The following is a 19,894-nucleotide window of genomic DNA, read 5'->3' as shown; positions in this document are numbered from 1 at the left end:
TTCAAGGACAGTTCCAGGGTCAGTAGCTTTATTCAGGGACAGTTCCAGGGTCAGTAGCTATATTCAGGGACAGTTCCAGGGTCAGTAGCTATATTCAGGGACAGTTCCAGGGTCAGTAGCTATATACAGGGACAGTAAGCTATATTCAGGGACAGTTCCAGGGTCAGTAGCTATATTCAGGGACAGTTCCAGGGTCAGTAGCTATATACAGGAACAGTTCCAGGGTCAGTAGCTATATACAGGGACAGTTCCAGGGTCAGTAGCTATATTCAGGGACAGTTCCAGGGTCAGTAGCTATATTCAGGGACAGTTCCAGGGTCAGTAGCTATATTCAGGGACAGTTCCAGGGTCAGTAGCTATATTCAGGGTCAGTTCCAGGGTCAGTAGCTATATTCAGGGACAGTAAGCTATATTCAGGGACAGTTCCAGGGTCAGTAGCTATATTCAGGGACAGTTCCAGGGTCAGTAGCTATATACAGGAACAGTTCCAGGGTCAGTAGCTATATACAGGGACAGTTCCAGGGTTAGTAGCTATATTCAGGGACAGTTCCAGGGTCAGTAGCTTTATTCAATGACAGTTCCAGGGTCAGTAGCTATATTCAGGGACAGTTCCAGGGTCAGTAGCTATATTCAGGGACAGTTCCAGGGTCAGTAGCTATATTCAGGGACAGTTCCAGGGTCAGTAGCTATATCAGGGACAGTTCCAGGGTCAGTAGCTATATTCAGGGACAGTTCCAGGGTCAGTAGCTATATTCAGGGACAGTTCCAGGGTCAGTAGCTATATACAGGGACAGTTCCAGGGTCAGTAGCTATATCAGGGACAGTTCCAGGGTCAGTAGCTATATTCAGGGACAGTTCCAGGGTCAGTAGCTATATTCAGGGACAGTTCCAGGGTCAGTAGCTATATACAGGGACAGTTCCAGGGTCAGTAGCTATATCAGGGACAGTTCCAGGGTCAGTAGCTATATTCAGGGACAGTAAGCTATATTCAGGGACAGTTCCAGGGTCAGTAGCTATATTCAGGGACAGTAAGCTATATTCAGGGACAGTTCCAGGGTCAGTAGCTTTATTCAGGGACAGTTCCAGGGTCAGTAGCTATATTCAGGGACAGTTCCAGGGTCAGTAGCTATATTCAGGGACAGTTCCAGGGTCAGTAGCTATATTCAGGGACAGTTCCAGGGTCAGTAGCTATATTCAGGGACAGTTCCAGGGTCAGTAGCTATATTCAGGGACAGTTCCAGGGTCAGTAGCTATATACAGGGACAGTTCCAGGGTCAGTAGCTATATCAGGGACAGTTCCAGGGTCAGTAGCTATATTCAGGGACAGTTCCAGGGTCAGTAGCTATATTCAGGGACAGTTCCAGGGTCAGTAGCTATATTCAGGGACAGTTCCAGGGTCAGTAGCTATATTCAGGGACAGTTCCAGGGTCAGTAGCTATATTCAGGGACAGTTCCAGGGTCAGTAGCTATATCAGGGACAGTTCCAGGGTCAGTAGCTATATCAGGGACAGTTCCAGGGTCAGTAGCTATATACAGGGACAGTTCCAGGGTCAGTAGCTATATCAGGGACAGTTCCTGGGTCAGTAGCTATATACAGGGAGAGTTCCCCGGGTCAGTAAGTCGCTCTGGATAAGAGCGTCTGCTAAATGACTTAAATGTAAATGTAATGTAATGTCAGTAGCTATATCAGGGACAGTTCCACGGTCAGTAGCTATATCAGGGACAGTTCAGGGGTCAGTAGCTATATTCAGGGACAGTTCCTGGGTCAGTAGCTATGTACAGGGACAGTTCCAGGGTCCGTAGCTATATTCAGGGACAGTTCCAGGGTCAGTAGCTATATTCAGGGACAGTTCCAGGGTCAGTAGCTATATTCAGGGACAGTTCCAGGGTCAGTAGCTATATCAGGGACAGTTCCAGGGTCAGTAGCTATATTCAGGGACAGTTCCAGGGTCAGTTCCAGGGTCAGTAGCTATATTCAGGGACAGTTCCAGGGTCAGTAGCTATATTCAGGGACAGTTCCAGGGTCAGTAGCTATATACAGGGACAGTTCCAGGGTCAGTAGCTATATCAGGGACAGTTCCAGGGTCAGTAGCTATATTCAGGGACAGTAAGCTATATTCAGGGACAGTTCCAGGGTCAGTAGCTATATTCAGGGACAGTAAGCTATATTCAGGGACAGTTCCAGGGTCAGTAGCTTTATTCAGGGACAGTTCCAGGGTCAGTAGCTATATTCAGGGACAGTTCCAGGGTCAGTAGCTATATTCAGGGACAGTTCCAGGGTCAGTAGCTATATTCAGGGACAGTTCCAGGGTCAGTAGCTATATTCAGGGACAGTTCCAGGGTCAGTAGCTATATTCAGGGACAGTTCCAGGGTCAGTAGCTATATCAGGGACAGTTCCAGGGTCAGTAGCTATATTCAGGGACAGTTCCAGGGTCAGTAGCTATATCAGGGACAGTTCCAGGGTCAGTAGCTATATTCAGGGACAGTTCCAGGGTCAGTAGCTATATTCAGGGACAGTTCCAGGGTCAGTAGCTATATTCAGGGACAGTTCCAGGGTCAGTAGCTATATCAGGGACAGTTCCAGGGTCAGTAGCTATATTCAGGGACAGTTCCAGGGTCAGTAGCTATATTCAGGGACAGTTCCAGGGTCAGAAGCTATATCAGGGACAGTTCCAGGGTCAGTAGCTATATTCAGGGACAGTTCCAGGGTCAGTAGCTATATTCAGGGACAGTTCCAGGGTCAGTAGCTATATTCAGGGACAGTTCCAGGGTCAGTAGCTATATCAGGGACAGTTCCAGGGTCAGTAGCTATATCAGGGACAGTTCCAGGGTCAGTAGCTATATACAGGGACAGTTCCAGGGTCAGTAGCTATATCAGGGACAGTTCCTGGGTCAGTAGCTATATACAGGGAGAGTTCCCCGGGTCAGTAAGTCGCTCTGGATAAGAGCGTCTGCTAAATGACTTAAATGTAAATGTAATGTAATGTCAGTAGCTATATCAGGGACAGTTCCACGGTCAGTAGCTATATCAGGGACAGTTCAGGGGTCAGTAGCTATATTCAGGGACAGTTCCTGGGTCAGTAGCTATGTACAGGGACAGTTCCAGGGTCCGTAGCTATATTCAGGGACAGTTCCAGGGTCAGTAGCTATATTCAGGGACAGTTCCAGGGTCAGTAGCTATATTCAGGGACAGTTCCAGGGTCAGTAGCTATATCAGGGACAGTTCCAGGGTCAGTAGCTATATTCAGGGACAGTTCCAGGGTCAGTTCCAGGGTCAGTAGCTATATTCAGGGACAGTTCCAGGGTCAGTAGCTATATTCAGGGACAGTTCCAGGGTCAGTAGCTATATACAGGGACAGTTCCAGGGTCAGTAGCTATATCAGGGACAGTTCCAGGGTCAGTAGCTATATTCAGGGACAGTAAGCTATATTCAGGGACAGTTCCAGGGTCAGTAGCTATATTCAGGGACAGTAAGCTATATTCAGGGACAGTTCCAGGGTCAGTAGCTTTATTCAGGGACAGTTCCAGGGTCAGTAGCTATATTCAGGGACAGTTCCAGGGTCAGTAGCTATATTCAGGGACAGTTCCAGGGTCAGTAGCTATATTCAGGGACAGTTCCAGGGTCAGTAGCTATATTCAGGGACAGTTCCAGGGTCAGTAGCTATATTCAGGGACAGTTCCAGGGTCAGTAGCTATATCAGGGACAGTTCCAGGGTCAGTAGCTATATTCAGGGACAGTTCCAGGGTCAGTAGCTATATCAGGGACAGTTCCAGGGTCAGTAGCTATATTCAGGGACAGTTCCAGGGTCAGTAGCTATATTCAGGGACAGTTCCAGGGTCAGTAGCTATATTCAGGGACAGTTCCAGGGTCAGTAGCTATATCAGGGACAGTTCCAGGGTCAGTAGCTATATTCAGGGACAGTTCCAGGGTCAGTAGCTATATTCAGGGACAGTTCCAGGGTCAGAAGCTATATCAGGGACAGTTCCAGGGTCAGTAGCTATATTCAGGGACAGTTCCAGGGTCAGTAGCTATATTCAGGGACAGTTCCAGGGTCAGTAGCTATATTCAGGGACAGTTCCAGGGTCAGTAGCTATATCAGGGACAGTTCCAGGGTCAGTAGCTATATCAGGGACAGTTCCAGGGTCAGTAGCTATATACAGGGACAGTTCCAGGGTCAGTAGCTATATCAGGGACAGTTCCTGGGTCAGTAGCTATATACAGGTACAGTTCCCCGGGTCAGTAAGTCGCTCTGGATAAGAGCGTCTGCTAAATGACTTAAATGTAAATGTAATGTAATGTCAGTAGCTATATCAGGGACAGTTCCACGGTCAGTAGCTATATCAGGGACAGTTCAGGGGTCAGTAGCTATATTCAGGGACAGTTCCTGGGTCAGTAGCTATGTACAGGGACAGTTCCAGGGTCCGTAGCTATATTCAGGGACAGTTCCAGGGTCAGTAGCTATATCAGAGACAGTTCCGGCGTCAGTAGTAGGTTATCGATGATTGTCTTCATGGTGGTTGGTTTGCAAATCAATGACAGTTGGCTAGCTTGATGAGCCAGTTGACATCATGAATCGTTTAGTTTAGTCGGGCAGGCCGACGCCTCGATCACACCTAGTGTCATAGCGCAAAATGGTACGCAGAATCAATCTGGATATATGTGCAACAAAAGTTCAACGTTCACCTTCTGCTACCATTTCAACCAAGCCGTCAAAGTTTGCCGTATCCATTCGATTAATCCACAGGTTGGGTTGACGCAGGTGAACAAGCTACGCACCAGAGACATTGAAAGACACTTAACATTATGTAGCTAAAGATAATATATATAGCTGTGAGTGTGTTCGATAACACGTTGTTCAGCTACATTAGTCATTGTATTGCACAATTTAGCACTGATGGCTAACAGATGATAGCTAACGTTAGCTAGATTGCAGGTTCTTTAATATTGTAATGTCGCAGTTTCCGGGTTAACATAATGGCTATAACGATCTTAGTTACGCAGATACAGCGAAACACTAACCTGTGACAGGGTAGCCTAGTGGTTAGAGCGTTGGACTAGTAACCGGAAGGTTGCAAGTTCAAATCCCGAGCTGACAAGGTACAAATCTGTCGTTCTGCCCCTGAACAAGCAGTTAACCCACTGTTCCTAGGCAGTCATTGAAAAGAATAATTTGTTCTTAACTGACTTGCCTAGTTAAATAAAGGTCAAATAAAAAATAAAATAAAAATTTCCTTTCCTTAGCAACCTTGATGAAATTCTCTGTCCGTTTAGGTCGCCAGTATTTTAAATTTGTCTTTTTTTATTACTCTGGTGGTCAGCTGATTCCGCGACAGTTTATGCCACTACCGTCAGTCGATATTTCTGCCTTAATTAAACACTACCCTCTCGCGCTGGCAGCCATCTTGGTTGAGGCAAGTGAATGTACACAGGTGAGGCCTGCACAATGGGCCTGCCGGTGTCACACGCGCCGAATATAACAGGTGTAAACCTTACAGTGAAACGCTTACTTACAAGACCTTAACCAACAATGCAGTTAAGAAAAATTAGTCTGGGTAGCCATTTGATGAGATGATCAAAAGTCTTATGGCTTGGGGGTAGAAGCTGTTTAGAAACCTCTTGGACCTAGACTTGGTCCTCCGGTACCGCTTGCCGTGCAGTAGCAAAGAGAACAGTCTATGACTGGGGTGGCTGGAGTCTGTGGCAATTTTTAGGGCCTTCCTCTGACACCGCCTGGTATAGAGGACCTGGTTGGCAGGAAGCTTGGCTCTGGTGATGTACTGGGCCGTTCGCACAACCTTCTGTATTGCCTTGTGGTCGAATGCCGAGCAGTTGCCGTACCAGGCGAGATACCATTCAGGATGCTCTCAACGGTGCCGCAGTAGAACTTTTTGAGGATCTGAGGTCCATTCAGGATGCTCTCAACAGTGCAGCTGTAGAACTTTTTGCATATCTGAGCACCCATGCCAAATCTTATTTGTCCCCTGAGGGGTAATAGGTGTTGTCGTGCCCTCTTCACAACTGTCTTGGTGTGTTTGGACCATGATAGTTTGTTGGTGATGTGGACACAAATGAACTTGAAGCCCTCAACCTGCTCAACTACAGCTCCGTCGATGAAACTGGGGACATGTTTTTTCTGTAGTCCACAACCATCCCCATTGTCTTGATCACATTAAGGGAGAGGTTATCGTCTCTGACCTCCTCCATATAGGCTGTATCATCGTTGTCGTCGGCAACCTTAATGATGGTGTTGGAGTCGTGCCTGGCCGTGCAGTCATGACTGAACAAGGAGTACAGGAGGGGACTGAGTACGCACCCCTGAGGGGCCCCCGTGTTGACGATCAGCGTGGCGAATGTGTTGTTACCTACCCTTACCACCTGGGGGTGGATGCAGGGGGAGGTGTTTAGTCCCAGGGTCCTTAACTTAGTGATGAGCTTTGCAGGCACTATGGTGTTTAACGCTGAGCTGCAGTCAAAGAGCATTCTCATGTAGGTGTTCCTTTAGTCCAGGTGGGAAAGGGCAGTGTGGAGTGCAATAGAGATTGCATCAAGATTGCATCAACTGTGGACCTGTTGGGGCGGTATGCAAATTGGAGTGGGCCAGTTGGTCAGCGCATGCTTGGAGTACACGTCCTGGTAATCAATCTGTTTAAAGGTTTTACTCACAGTCGTCCGGAACAGCTGATGCTCTCATGCATGCTTCGGTGTTGCTTTCCTCGAAGCGAGCATATAGAAGTCATTTAGCTTGTCTGGTAGGCTGGTGTCCCTGGGCAGCTTGCGGCAGTGCATCCCTTAGTAGTCCGTAATAGTTTTCAAGTCCCACAGGTGGAGTTACTGACATATACAAACAAGCAAAAATGTATGTTCATGGTGGAGTAGCCTACATACACAGCTTAACACGCAACAATAATGTCATTGTCATATGAAACGGTTGTCTTATAGACAACATGGAGAACTGGGGCGTATTCATTACGGAAAGTTTAAGAATCAAAATGGAAGCAAACGGAGCAAAACAAGAATTCCGGTTGGACAAATTCAAGTAGGTCCTTCCCCGTTTCATTTGGAACTAAAAATGGGAGCAAATGAAATAGGGAGGGAACTACCTGAAATGGTCCAATAGAAACTCTAGTTTCGTTGCATAACGTTTCACGTTTGGAGTAAATGGAATCTGTTGCAAAACCTTTTGCATCTGACTAAATTAGATAAACAGTTGCAAATACGTTTCGCAACGGAAATAATTTTACTTCAAAACGGAAAACATTTTCAAACTAAACGTTGGACAAATTTGCGTAGGCCCGTGTCGCCTGTCCCCATTTCATTACATTTGGTTATGTTTGGTTGCTAGTGGGGGGGAATACATCAAAACAACTGATTCTTAAAACTCTTTACAATTTCTATAATGATGCAGCTTCTCGGTATAGTCAGTCTTTATTCAAAGTCATTTTACAAGGTACTTTATATCATTAATATACTAAAAACAAGAATTTAAAAAAAAAAATGTAGTTTTAAGAGTGGCCCAGTTGACCACTAAAGGCCATTGTTCAGTTTTGTGTATACAAATGTATAATGCAAATGTATACACAAACCTTTAAAATACAATTACAGTCCATTTGTTATACAGCATGATGAAGTGTGTAACAGAACAAAGAGTATTTATACACATTAAACAGTACTGTTCGACAGAGATCATATTGATAAAAGGCTGATATAATGCATTAGGCCAATAAAATAGCCATGGCTGAGACTCAATCCAAAGACTGCATCCTTGTGGATTGAGTCAAAGCCCAAGTCAAAATATTAAACTCATTGAAACGTCTGAGCAGGTTGGTCCTTCATAGCAAATATTGCAAATTGCCAATTCCATTCATACTTCATTTCAAATGGTTAAATACCAAAATGGCACCCTATTCCCTATGTAGTGCACTACTTTTGACCGAAGCCCCATAGGCCTTGGTTAAAAGTAGTGCACTAAATAGGGAGTAGAATGCCATTTGAGGCACAAGTAAATATTTAGACCATTGCCATTTTACACCAAAAGTCATAGTAATAACCATCCTGTTACAAAAATAAGCAAAAAAAATAAAAGAGGATGGACAGTGTTGATACTATAATAACAGTTATCTATAATGTAATAATATATAATATATAATAAAAGCTCAATTCATTAAAGAATGGCAAGAAGCTATTTGCATCAGTTTATGATCTGGAAAAAAGCTCAGCTAAAAACCGGTCAAACTAAATTTGTCCAGAGGTTCAGCAGGGTTCTATTGGATCACCGTAAACAACTGGTTCAGCAGGGTTCTATTGGATCACCGTAAACAACTGGTTCAGCAGGGTTCTATTGGATCACCGTAAACAACTGGTTCAGCAGGGTTCTATTGGATCACCGTAAACAACTGGTTCAGCAGGGTTCTATTGGATCACCGTAAACAACTGGTTCAGCAGGGTTCTATTGGATCACCGTAAACAACTGGTTCAGCAGGGTTCTATTGGATCACCGTAAACAACTGGTTCAAGCAGGGTTCTATTGGATCACCGTAAACAACTGGTTCAGCAGGGTTCTATTGGATCACCGTAAACAACTGGTTCAAGCAGGGTTCTATTGGATCACCGTAAACAACTGGTTCAGCAGGGTTCTATTGGATCACCGTAAACAACTGGTTCAGCAGGGTTCTATTGGATCACCGTAAACAACTGGTTCAGCAGGGTTCTATTGGATCACCGTAAACAACTGGTTCAGCAGGGTTCTATTGGATCACCGTAAACAACTGGTTCAGCAGGGTTCTATTGGCATGTAAACAACTGGTTCAGCAGGGTTCTATTGGCATGTATACAACTGGTTCAGCAGGGTTCTATTGGATCACCGTAAACAACTGGTTCAGCAGGGTTCTATTAGATCACCGCAAACAACTGGTTCAGCAGGGTTCTATTAGATCACCGCAAACAACTGGTTCAGCAGGGTTCTATTAGATCACCGTAAACAACTGGTTCAGCAGGGTTCTATTAGATCACCGTAAACAACTGGTTCAGCAGGGTTCTATTGGATCACCGTAAACAACTGGTTCAGCAGGGTTCTATTAGATCACCGTAAACAACTGGTTCAGCAGGGTTCTATTGGCATGTATACAACTGGATCAGCAGGGTTCTATTGGATCACCGTAAACAACTGGTTCAGCAGGGTTCTATTAAATCACCGTAAACAACTGGTTCAGCAGGGTTCTATTAGATCACCGCAAACAACTGGTTCAGCAGGGTTCTATTAGATCACCGTAAACAACTGGTTCAGCAGGGTTCTATTGGATCACTGTATACAACTGGTTCAGCAGGGTTCTATTGGATCACCGCAAACAACTGGTTCAGCAGGGTTCTATTGGCATGTATACAACTGGTTCAGCAGGGTTCTATTAGATCACCGTAAACAACTGGTTCAGCAGGGTTCTATTAGATCACCGTAAACAACTGGTTCAGCAGGGTTCTATTGGATCACCGTATACAACTGGTTCAGCAGGGTTCTATTGGATCACCGTAAACAACTGGTTCAGCAGGGTTCTATTGGCATGTATACAACTGGTTCAGCAGGGTTCTATTGGCACGTATACAATGAATCCATGTGCATAAAGAGAGTGTTAAATGGCTCACAGCAATAAGGAAGGACACCATAAAATAAACTGTGGAAAACATACCTTACTTCTAGGATCCAGCGTTTTGAACAGAAAATAAAGCTGAAATTCTTGTACATTTAAATATAAAATCATGATTATGACACCCTTCTGACTGCAAGTATACATTTTCACAACTGATCCAGTGAAATACAAACCAACAATAATATTAACAATATATTAAATTTAGTCCGTTTAAACAAGGCCAACCCGATAACTCTTGGGCCCGTATTCACAAAATGCTGATCTAGGAACAGTATTCCCTTTTAGATAATTACAAGATTACATGTACATGGGGTAGGACCTGATCCTAGATCAGTACTCAAACTAAGGCTTCATCAATACGGGCCAAGGTATATCTGGAGTACCCAGTAATGACGAGCCATTCTGTGATAAACAACGTTGTCTGTTACACAAAACCTTAAACATTAAATCCCCAATACAAAAGGGCTTCAGTAAGCTTTTGGGTGGAAGGGTCTTTTGTTTAGTAAGATCATGCCGGGGAGACCTCAAATATGGTCTCAGCTTCATCAACCTCCTAAAAGCATAGGCATGACAGGCTAGCCTGGTCACAGATCTGTTTGTGTCGTCTTGACAACGCCTATGGTCAGAAACTGACATTTACCACAGGAGTTGTAAGACAGCACAAACAGATCTAGGACCAGGCCCTGGTGTGGTGAGGTGAGCCCCCAACCACCACCACCTCATATGTTCTCGGCCTGGGGGATCTCTCGGATGCTGTCCCTGGGGTTGGGGCGTGCTGTAGCAGGTCGTCTTCGGATGCTGCGGCCGGACGCGATGAGGTCGGCGTAGCCTCTGGAGTGAGAGAAGGCGTAAGCTGAGCGGCGGGAGCGTCTTCCTCGCTGGAAGGGAGTGGATTTCTCCTCCTCTACCTCCTCCATCTCATACTTCTTCCTGTTCCTCTGGACCTGCGGGAGAAACAAATGATACATTAGCATTTATAAACAAGTTTAAAAAATATGGACGCGTGTGATGGCTTTCATTCAAGAGCACTTCAAACTTGGAATGTAGTTTGTCAGATTTTTGTGCTCCGTTTTAATACATTGAGCTCTGCTATAAAATCTCTCACAACATTGCAGTGGCTGTGAACCCATCGTAGGTATCACGGACATATCAACGTCATGTGCTCTCATCCTTCTAGACCTATCGGCTGCCTTCGATACTGTGAACCATCAGATCCTCCTCTCCACCCTCTCCGAGTTGGGCATCTCCGGCGCGGCCCACGCTTGGATTGCGTCCTACCTGACAGGTCGCTCCTACCAGGTGGCGTGGCGAGAATCCGTCTCCACACCACGTGCTCTCACCACTGGTGTCCCCCAGGGCTCTGTTCTAGGCCCTCTCCTATTCTCGCTATACACCAAGTCACTTGGCTCTGTCATAACCTCACATGGTCTCTCCTATCATTGCTATGCAGACGACACACAATTAATCTTCTCCTTTCCCCCTTCTGATGACCAGGTGGCGAATCGCATCTCTGCATGTCTGGCAGACATATCAGTGTGGATGACGGATCACCACCTCAAGCTGAACCTCGGCAAGACGGAGCTGCTCTTCCTCCCGGGGAAGGACTGCCCGTTCCATGATCTCGCCATCACGGTTGACAACTCCATTGTGTCCTCCTCCCAGAGCGCTAAGAACCTTGGCGTGATCCTGGACAACACCCTGTCGTTCTCAACTAACATCAAGGCGGTGGCCCGTTCCTGTAGGTTCATGCTCTACAACATCCGCAGAGTACGACCCTGCCTCACACAGGAAGCGGCGCAGGTCCTAATCCAGGCACTTGTCATCTCCCGTCTGGATTACTGCAACTCGCTGTTGGCTGGGCTCCCTGCCTGTGCCATTAAACCCCTACAACTCATCCAGAACGCCGCAGCCCGTCTGGTGTTCAACCTTCCCAAGTTCTCTCACGTCACCCCGCTCCTCCGCTCTCTCCACTGGCTTCCAGTTGAAGCTCGCATCCGCTACAAGACCATGGTGCTTGCCTACGGAGCTGTGAGGGGAACGGCACCTCAGTACCTCCAGGCTCTGATCAGGCCCTACACCCAAACAAGGGCACTGCGTTCATCCACCTCTGGCCTGCTCGCCTCCCTACCACTGAGGAAGTACAGTTCCCGCTCAGCCCAGTCAAAACTGTTCGCTGCTCTGGCCCCCCAATGGTGGAACAAACTCCCTCACGACGCCAGGACAGCGGAGTCAATCACCACCTTCCGGAGACACCTGAAACCCCACCTCTTTAAGGAATACCTAGGATAGGATGAAGTAATCCCTCTCACCCTCCCCCCCCTTAAAATATTTAGATGCACTACTGTTCCACTGGATGTCATAAGGTGAATGCACCAATTTGTAAGTCGCTCTGGATAAGAGCGTCTGCTAAATGACTTAAATGTAAATGTAAATGTAATGTGATGCCATAAAGTTACAGATATCAACGAGTAGAGTCCTTTTTTTTGGATTTGTAGTAGCTAGGCCTTGTGTCTCCTCCAACGGACGGCCAAATGGGTTTGGCCAATGGACCTATCAATGGACCTATCACTGGACCTATCAATGGACCTATCACTGGACCTATCACTGGACCTATCACTGGACCTATCACTGGACCCATCACTGGACCCATCACTGGACCCATCACTGGACCTATCACTGGACCTATCACTGGACCTATCACTGGACCTATCACTGGACCTATCACTGGACCTATCACTGGACCTATCACTGGACCTATCAATGGACCTATCAATGGACATATCAATGGACATATCAATGGACATATCAATGGACATATCAATGGACATATCATCCCAAAGATGATACAGATTATAAATCAAGTATTTTTCTTCCTGTAGTACAGCAGGTCTTACATTGTCTCCAACGGACGGCCATATGGTTTTGTAGAGGAACTGGATGCAGATGACAGGAAGCAGGGTGATCCCCACAGTCAGGATGATGGTCAGCCACAGATAGGGCTGTCTGAGCGCGTTAGAGGCCACTCCTAATACACATGGGAAAAAACAAAACAAAACATCAATAATTGCACAACGCATCACCGGGGGCAAACTACCTGCCCTCCAGGACACCTACACCATCCGATGTCACAGGAAGGCCATAAAGATCATCAAGGACAACAACCACCCGAGCCACTGCCTGTTCACCCCGCTATCATCCAGAAGGCGAGGTCAGTACAGGTGCATCAAAGCAGAGACAGAGAGACTGAAAAACAGCTTCTATCTCAAGGCCATCAGACTGTTAAACAGCCATCACTAACATTGAGTGGCTGCTGTCAACACACTGACTCAACTCCAGCCACTTTAATAATGGGAATTGATGGGAAATGATGTAAAATATATCACTAGCCACTTTAAACAATGCTACCTTATATAATGTTACTTACCCTACATTATTCATCTCATATGTATACATATATACTGTACTCTATATCATCTACTGCATCTTTATGTAATACATGTATCACTAGCCACTTTAACTATGCCACCTTGTTTACATACTCATCTCATATGTATATACTGCACTCGATACCATCTACTGCATCTTGCCTATGCCGTTCTGTACCATCACTCATTCATATATCTTTATGTACATATTCTTTATCCCTTTACACTTGTGTGTATAAGGTAGTAGTTGTGGAATTGTTAGGTTAGATTACTCGTTGGTTATTACTGCATTGTCGGAACTAGAAGCACAAGCATTTCGCTACACTCGCATTAACATCTGCTAACCATGTGTATGTGACAAATACAATTTGATTTGATTATCATCGTCAGCCATTTTGTTTTGGGAGCACCAGTGTAACCAGGAGAACAGTCACCCAGATAATAACAGTGGTGATGATAGGCTTCTCTGTGCAGTTGTTTCCAAGTAGAGACAAATTAAAGTGTAGATGATTCTCTCAATCGGAAGCCAACATGTAAAAGAATATTAAAATAATGCATCAGTGATTTGTATTTTTTTTGCAACTTATTTTGTAGATGTCACAGCACGGGAATCCCTGGGTACCACTTTGTGTAGCCAGTTAGCGGTGCTGGAACGGTCATAAAAGGCTTTCCCATCCCAACAGTCTAAATTAAATGCTAACTGCAAAGTAGGCTTTTACCTGGCAGAATGTGATATCATGATGATTTGTATTCAACCCTGTGGTCTTTTGTTTTGCAAACTCTGCTGATGCTCAGGCAGGTGCGCATTTTAAACTTAAAAACTGGGTAACTATACCCTCCAATATTTATTTAAGAGGTCTCCCCCAGACCTCAAAAGTGGTCTCCTGATGTGATTTAAGCTATGTTATGGATTAGAACATACACGTTTTTGTGTTTTTTTAAGTGTGATTTTGAGAGTGAAAACCTGAAGGAAAAAAAACTGGGGAACTCCAAACTCCATTTTGGTGGTCTTTGGTGTTAATATGGCAAATAAATGTATTGGCTAGTAAGACTTCTGAGTGGCTAGTATATTTTTTTCCTCTATCTGCCACAGTGGCTGGTAGACCATAAAGTTAGGTTTAAAGATTTCACTACGGTGGGCTACTGATGAATACACCGCAGCTATTACGCAGAACTCACCGGTGAAAGTGAAGGTTGATGGGAAGATGACGTGGATTCCTGCACTGTGGATATCGAACATGATGCCGAAGTATATGGCTATACTGCAAAGGACGGCGAAGCAGTTCACAAAGGTCCAGTATGACGTCTCCAGAGAGATCTGGGAGAGGACAGAACAGACAGGAAAACACATCACTTGCTAACAGCTATAAAATTACCTCATCAGTCTTGGCATTCGAGCTGAACAGTTTTATTTTAAAAAAGAACAGCACCCAATCTAACCAATCAATCAAACAATCATTCTCCAGCTACCTGCATGTTGACTGTGAAGATGAGAGAGGAAGCCATGACCACAGCCAGGGACTGGTAGTCTGACGGTGCCTCTCCATTCTGCCCCATGGTCTGGAGGAACGCCCCGTACGGGATGAAGAAGATCACCAGAGAGGTGAAGATGCCGTGGAACAGACTGATGAAGAAGTTCTTGTAGTTGAACAGCGCCCCCTGCTGACCAGGGAGGTATAACTTGGGGAACTTTCTACTCAGTTTGTCATTCACGTCCTTCGAGGAAACAGGAAACAGAAATGACATATTAGCTCAGGGGTTCCCAAACTTCTACTGCACTCAACCCCACATTGACACTTGGAGGGGACCCCACTTGGAAAAATTATACTCCTTAGTCCCCCCCCCCTTATTTTACCAGCTAAATAGACTGAGAACACATTCTCATTTACAACAACGACCTGGGGAATAGTTACAGGGGAGAGGAGGGGGATGAATGAGCCAATTGTAAACTGGGGATTATTAGGTGGCACAGTTAACCCTGTGTGTTCATAATAACTCAATTTTAGGTCCCGTATTTGAATAGTGTAAGACGTTCTTAGTTGACACTAAATCGGTTGTATTCTATAACCATTTGAATAAAAAAAAATTAAAGTATATTGTTTGATACTCAGATTATATATTGTCTCAGAGGTCCCCATTTAAATTTCAGAAGATCCTACACAGGGCTGAAGGAGACGTCAGCTTGACTTCGAAACGTCAGTCACCTGTTCTCATCTTCAAGAACAACGGATTAAACTGAGCAAAAAAATTAAATCAAATCTCTGCCTTTTGTTGTTGTACGTTCCAACTCCTTTCTACCTAGAATGAGTCCTTTTAGAATGAGTCCTTTTAGAATGAGTCCTTTTAGAATGAGTCCTTTTAGAATGAGTCCTTTTAGAATGAGTCCTTTTAGAATGAGTCCTTTTGGACGTTTTCCTTGGTAGCCTCATGATTTTTGTCATCGTTGTTGAGCAGCAACCCTCCTTGCCTTTGTTTGCTGAAGCGTAAAGGCCCACCTTAACTCAGTATTAGCTAAACATCGTCTCCTTCAGATCATATGAGTCATTGAGTGATGAAAATACAAAAGGATTTTGATTAAAATGTTCATCATTTAAAAACATGTAAAGAACATAAATTCAAGTAGGAGATTTTCAACGTTTTCTTTTAAGCTAATATATTAATTTCAACAAGAGGTGATAACGCCAAGACAAATGTTTCGGATGTTCAACCATTGTCCGTGTGTCATATTTAAAGCTTACCTGATCCAATAAGCCAACCAACAGGACGGGAAGGGAGCTGTACATCACGTTGTATAAAGTAATGAACCAGTCTTCATAGGCAACCTGGAGTGGGAACAAAAAGTCATAAATAAAATAATATCATCATTCATTCTTCTGTCATACATGTACACATTTAGGATAAATCCTCTTTACCATAGTAGATGTTACGGAAAGTTACTAAAGTAATTGTTTTTTTTAAAAGTCAGTCTAGATAAGGGGTCAATGAATATATGAGAGAGAGCGTGACTGCTCCTGTCTGTTATCCCATCCTGCTGCCTAGTCCCCGTACCTCTACCTATATGTACATAGCTACTTCAAATACCTTGTACCCCTTGCAGATCGACTCAGTACTGGTACTCCCTATACATAGCCGTGCGCCCTCCGCTCCCCACGCCCTCCGCTCCCCACGGCGTGGGCCCTCCGCTCCCCACGCCGTGCGCACTCCGCTCCCCACGCCCTCCGCTCCCCGCCCTCCACGCCGTGCGCCCTCCGCCCTCCACGCCGTGCGCCCTCCGCTCCCCACGCCGTGCGCCCTCCGCTCCCACGCCGTGCGCCCTCCGCTCCCACGCCGTGCGCCTCCGCTCCCACGCCGTGCGCCCTCCGCTCCCCACGCCGTGCGCCCTCCGCTCCCCACGCCGTGCGTCCTCCGCTCCCCACGCCGTGCGTCCTCCGCTCCCCACGCCGTGCGCCCTGCGCTCCCCACGCCGTGCGCCCTCCGCTCCCCACGCCGTGCGTCCTCCGCTCCCCACGCCGTGCGCCCTCCGCTCCCCACGCCGTGCGCCCTCCGCTCCCCACGCCGTGCGCCCTCCGCTCCCCACGCCGTGCGCCCTCCGCTCCCCACGCCGTGCGTCCTCCGCTCCCCACGCCGTGCGTCCTCCGCTCCCCACGCCGTGCGCCCTGCGCTCCCCACGCCGTGCGCCCTCCGCTCCCCGCGCCGTGCGTCCTCCGCTCCCCACGCCGTGCGCCCTGCGCTCCGCACGCCTTATGCTCACTAAGTAGTGCAGGGCTGTCCAACTCCATTCCTGGAGACCTACAGTCCTGCAGGTTTTCAGTTCAACCCTAATCTAACATACCTGATTATAATGAATGAGCTGGTTGCTAAGCTAAATCAGGTTAGTTACAACTGGGGTTGGAGTGAAAACCTACAGGAGGGTAGATCCCCAGGAACAAGGTTTGGCAGCCCTGATATAGTAAATAAGTTGCCGTTCGGTACACACCCTACGTCTAGAACATTCCCTCACCTGAGCTGAGAACCCATTGAAGAAGGAGTACCAGAAGTGGACCAGGGTGAAGGCAAAGTTCTTGAAGAAGAAGAAGCGGAGGAACTTGCACATGCGGATGTAGGACCAGCGACCGTGGACCAGCAGGAGACGCTCCAGGTACCGGAACTGAGCGAAGGCATAGTCACTGGACATCACCGCCTGCATGCCCTCCTGTCCAGATATACCCACACCGATGTCTGCAGCTGGAGAGAGAGAGAGAGGTGGGTGGGGGGGAGGGACGGGGGGGACAAAAACAGAGAATATGATATACCCACACCGATGTCTGCAGCTGGAGAGAGAAAAAAAATCATTGCAACTATTATTATTACTGTTAGTCCCACCATTGTTGTTATGTACTTGGACAATGTAAGTGATTTAACTTGCCCATGTCAATAAAAGTCTATTGAATTTAAATGTAATTGAATGAGAGACAGGGAGAAGTACAGATGGAGAGAGACAGGGAGAAGTACAGATGGAGCGAGACAGGGAGAAGTACAGATGGAGCGAGACAGGGAGAAGTACAGATGGAGCGAGACAGGGAGAAGTACAGATGGAGCGAGACAGGGAGAAGTACAGATGGAGAGAGACAGGGAGAAGTACAGATGGAGAGAGACAGGGAGAAGTACAGATGGAGAGAGACAGGGACAAGTACAGATGGAGAGAGACAGGGAGAAGTACAGATGGAGAGAGACAGGGAGAAGTACAGATGGAGAGAGACAGGGAGAAGTACAGATGGAGAGAGACAGGGAGAAGTATAGATGGAGAGAGACAGGGAGAAGTACAGATGGAGCGAGACAGGGAGAAGTACAGATGGAGCTATATGGGGAGAAGTACAGATGGAGCGAGACAGGGAGAAGTACAGATGGAACTATATGGGGAGAAAGAAGTAGTCAGTAATGGTGTACTGTAGGGGATCCTTTTGAGCTGGGCAAGGAGCAGAATCGATATCAAACAATCTTGATCTCAAACACCACATTAGTATACATTTAGTTTGAAGTAAACGGGGTCAAGAGTATAATAGCAATCAATATTAATTTAATACATTTCTGTAATCTTTAGTTGCTACATCAAATTAATGATATCCTGTATATCCATTGATTCCTGAAGAATATAAACGTATTAATGCTTCATGGGCTCAGTTCAACTGTCGTACCCCATCAGAACCCAGAGAAGAAGCTTGTTTCACGCCAATATTTTTTTTAACAATGTAAAAACAAAAACACAGTATAGCCGCATAGCATGGTTAAAACTATCATTTTTATATAATGGACGGTCAGTTATTGCATCCAGAGCGGTCTATTTTTTTGTATTTTTTGTTGTTGTTGAATTTGACCCCTTTTTCTCCCCAATTTCGTGGTGTCCAATTGTTGTAGTAGCTACTATCTTGTCTCATCGCTACAACTCCCGTACGGGCTCGGGAGAGACGAAGGTTGAAAGTCGTGTCCTCCGATACACAACCCAACCAAGCCGCACTGCTTCTTAACGCAGCGCGCATCCAACCCGGAAGCCAACACCGTGCACCTGGCAACCTTGGCTAGCGCGCACTGCGCCCGGCCCGCCACAGGAGTCGCTGGTGCGCGATGAGACAAGGACATCCCTACCGACCAAGCCCTCCCTAACCCGGACGACGCTAGGCCAATTGTGCGTCGCCCCACGGACCTCCCGGTCGCGGCCGGTTACGACAGAGCCTGGGCGCGAACCCAGGGACTCTGATGGCACAGCTGGCGCTGCAGTACAGCACCCTTAACCACTGCGCCACCCGGGAGGCCGCCACTTATTTTTTCAATTAAAGATTCTAACTTTAACAATGACTAATAAATAATGAATAACTTAAAGAGTAAATGAATGAATCTCCTCGCGTACTCTTGATCATGTTGACGTCGTTGGCTCCGTCTCCGATGGACAGCGTGACAGCCTTCTTGTACTTCTTCACCAGGCTGACCACGTTGGCCTTTTGTTTTGGCGTGACACGACAGCAGATGACCGCCTCGCACTCGCACGCCATGTTCACAAAGTCCACCTGACGAGTCTCCTTCTCCCAGTCGTCGATTGGCTGGGCGGCATCCTGGGGCGTGGCGGAGGCGGGTCTCTTACCGAGACGCTTCAGTCGAAGACGGCGACGCTTCTTTTTCTTCTCGTATAAGATCTCGTTCTGCAGACAGACAGACAGACACGGAGAGAGACAGACAGACACGGAGAGAGACAGACAGACACGGAGAGAGACAGACAGACACGGAGAGAGACAGACACGGAGAGAGACAGACAGACAGACAGACACGGAGAGAGACAGACAGACAGACAGACAGACAGGGAGAGAGACAGACAGACAGACACGGAGAGAGAGACGAGAGACAGAGAGAGACAGACAGACAGACAGACAGACACGGAGAGAGACAGAGAGACACGAGACAGACAGACAGACAGACAGGGAGAGAGACAGACACGGAGAGAGACAGACAGACAGACAGACACGGAGAGAGACAGACAGACAGACAGACAGACAGGGAGAGAGACAGACAGACAGACACGGAGAGAGACAGACAGACAGACACGGAGAGAGACAGACAGACAGACAGACACGGAGAGAGACAGACAGACACGGAGAGAGACAGACAGACAGACAGACAGACACGGAGAGAGACAGACAGACAGACACGGAGAGAGACAGACAGACAGACAGACAGACACGGAGAGAGACAGACAGACAGACAGACACGGAGAGAGACAGACAGACAGACAGACACGGAGAGAGACAGACAGACAGACAGACACGGAGAGAGACAGACAGACAGACAGACACGGAGA

General features: G+C 46.7%; 1 protein-coding gene across 1 annotated transcript in view; it reads right to left on the bottom strand.

Annotated features, from left to right (window-relative positions):
• Positions 1–7,408: 7,408 nt before the first annotated feature.
• LOC115104839 (phospholipid-transporting ATPase IC-like) overlaps positions 7,409–19,894 on the bottom strand; it is a 71,091-nt gene continuing 58,605 nt past the window's right edge. The window contains exons 22-28 of the mRNA XM_065007636.1: positions 18,953–19,241; positions 17,069–17,292; positions 15,807–15,890; positions 14,539–14,784; positions 14,248–14,386; positions 12,538–12,668; positions 7,409–10,587 (exon numbers count right to left, since the gene is read on the bottom strand). Of these exons, the coding sequence (XP_064863708.1) occupies positions 10,363–10,587; positions 12,538–12,668; positions 14,248–14,386; positions 14,539–14,784; positions 15,807–15,890; positions 17,069–17,292; positions 18,953–19,241 (1,338 nt within the window). The 3' untranslated portion in view covers positions 7,409–10,362. The remainder of the gene's footprint in view (positions 10,588–12,537; positions 12,669–14,247; positions 14,387–14,538; positions 14,785–15,806; positions 15,891–17,068; positions 17,293–18,952; positions 19,242–19,894) is intronic.

This window comes from Oncorhynchus nerka, linkage group LG22 (genome assembly GCF_034236695.1).
Source record: "Oncorhynchus nerka isolate Pitt River linkage group LG22, Oner_Uvic_2.0, whole genome shotgun sequence".
NCBI classification, from domain to species: domain Eukaryota; kingdom Metazoa; phylum Chordata; class Actinopteri; order Salmoniformes; family Salmonidae; genus Oncorhynchus; species Oncorhynchus nerka.
Note: the sequence above shows the minus strand (reverse complement) of the source record. Positions and strands in the feature narration are given on the sequence as shown.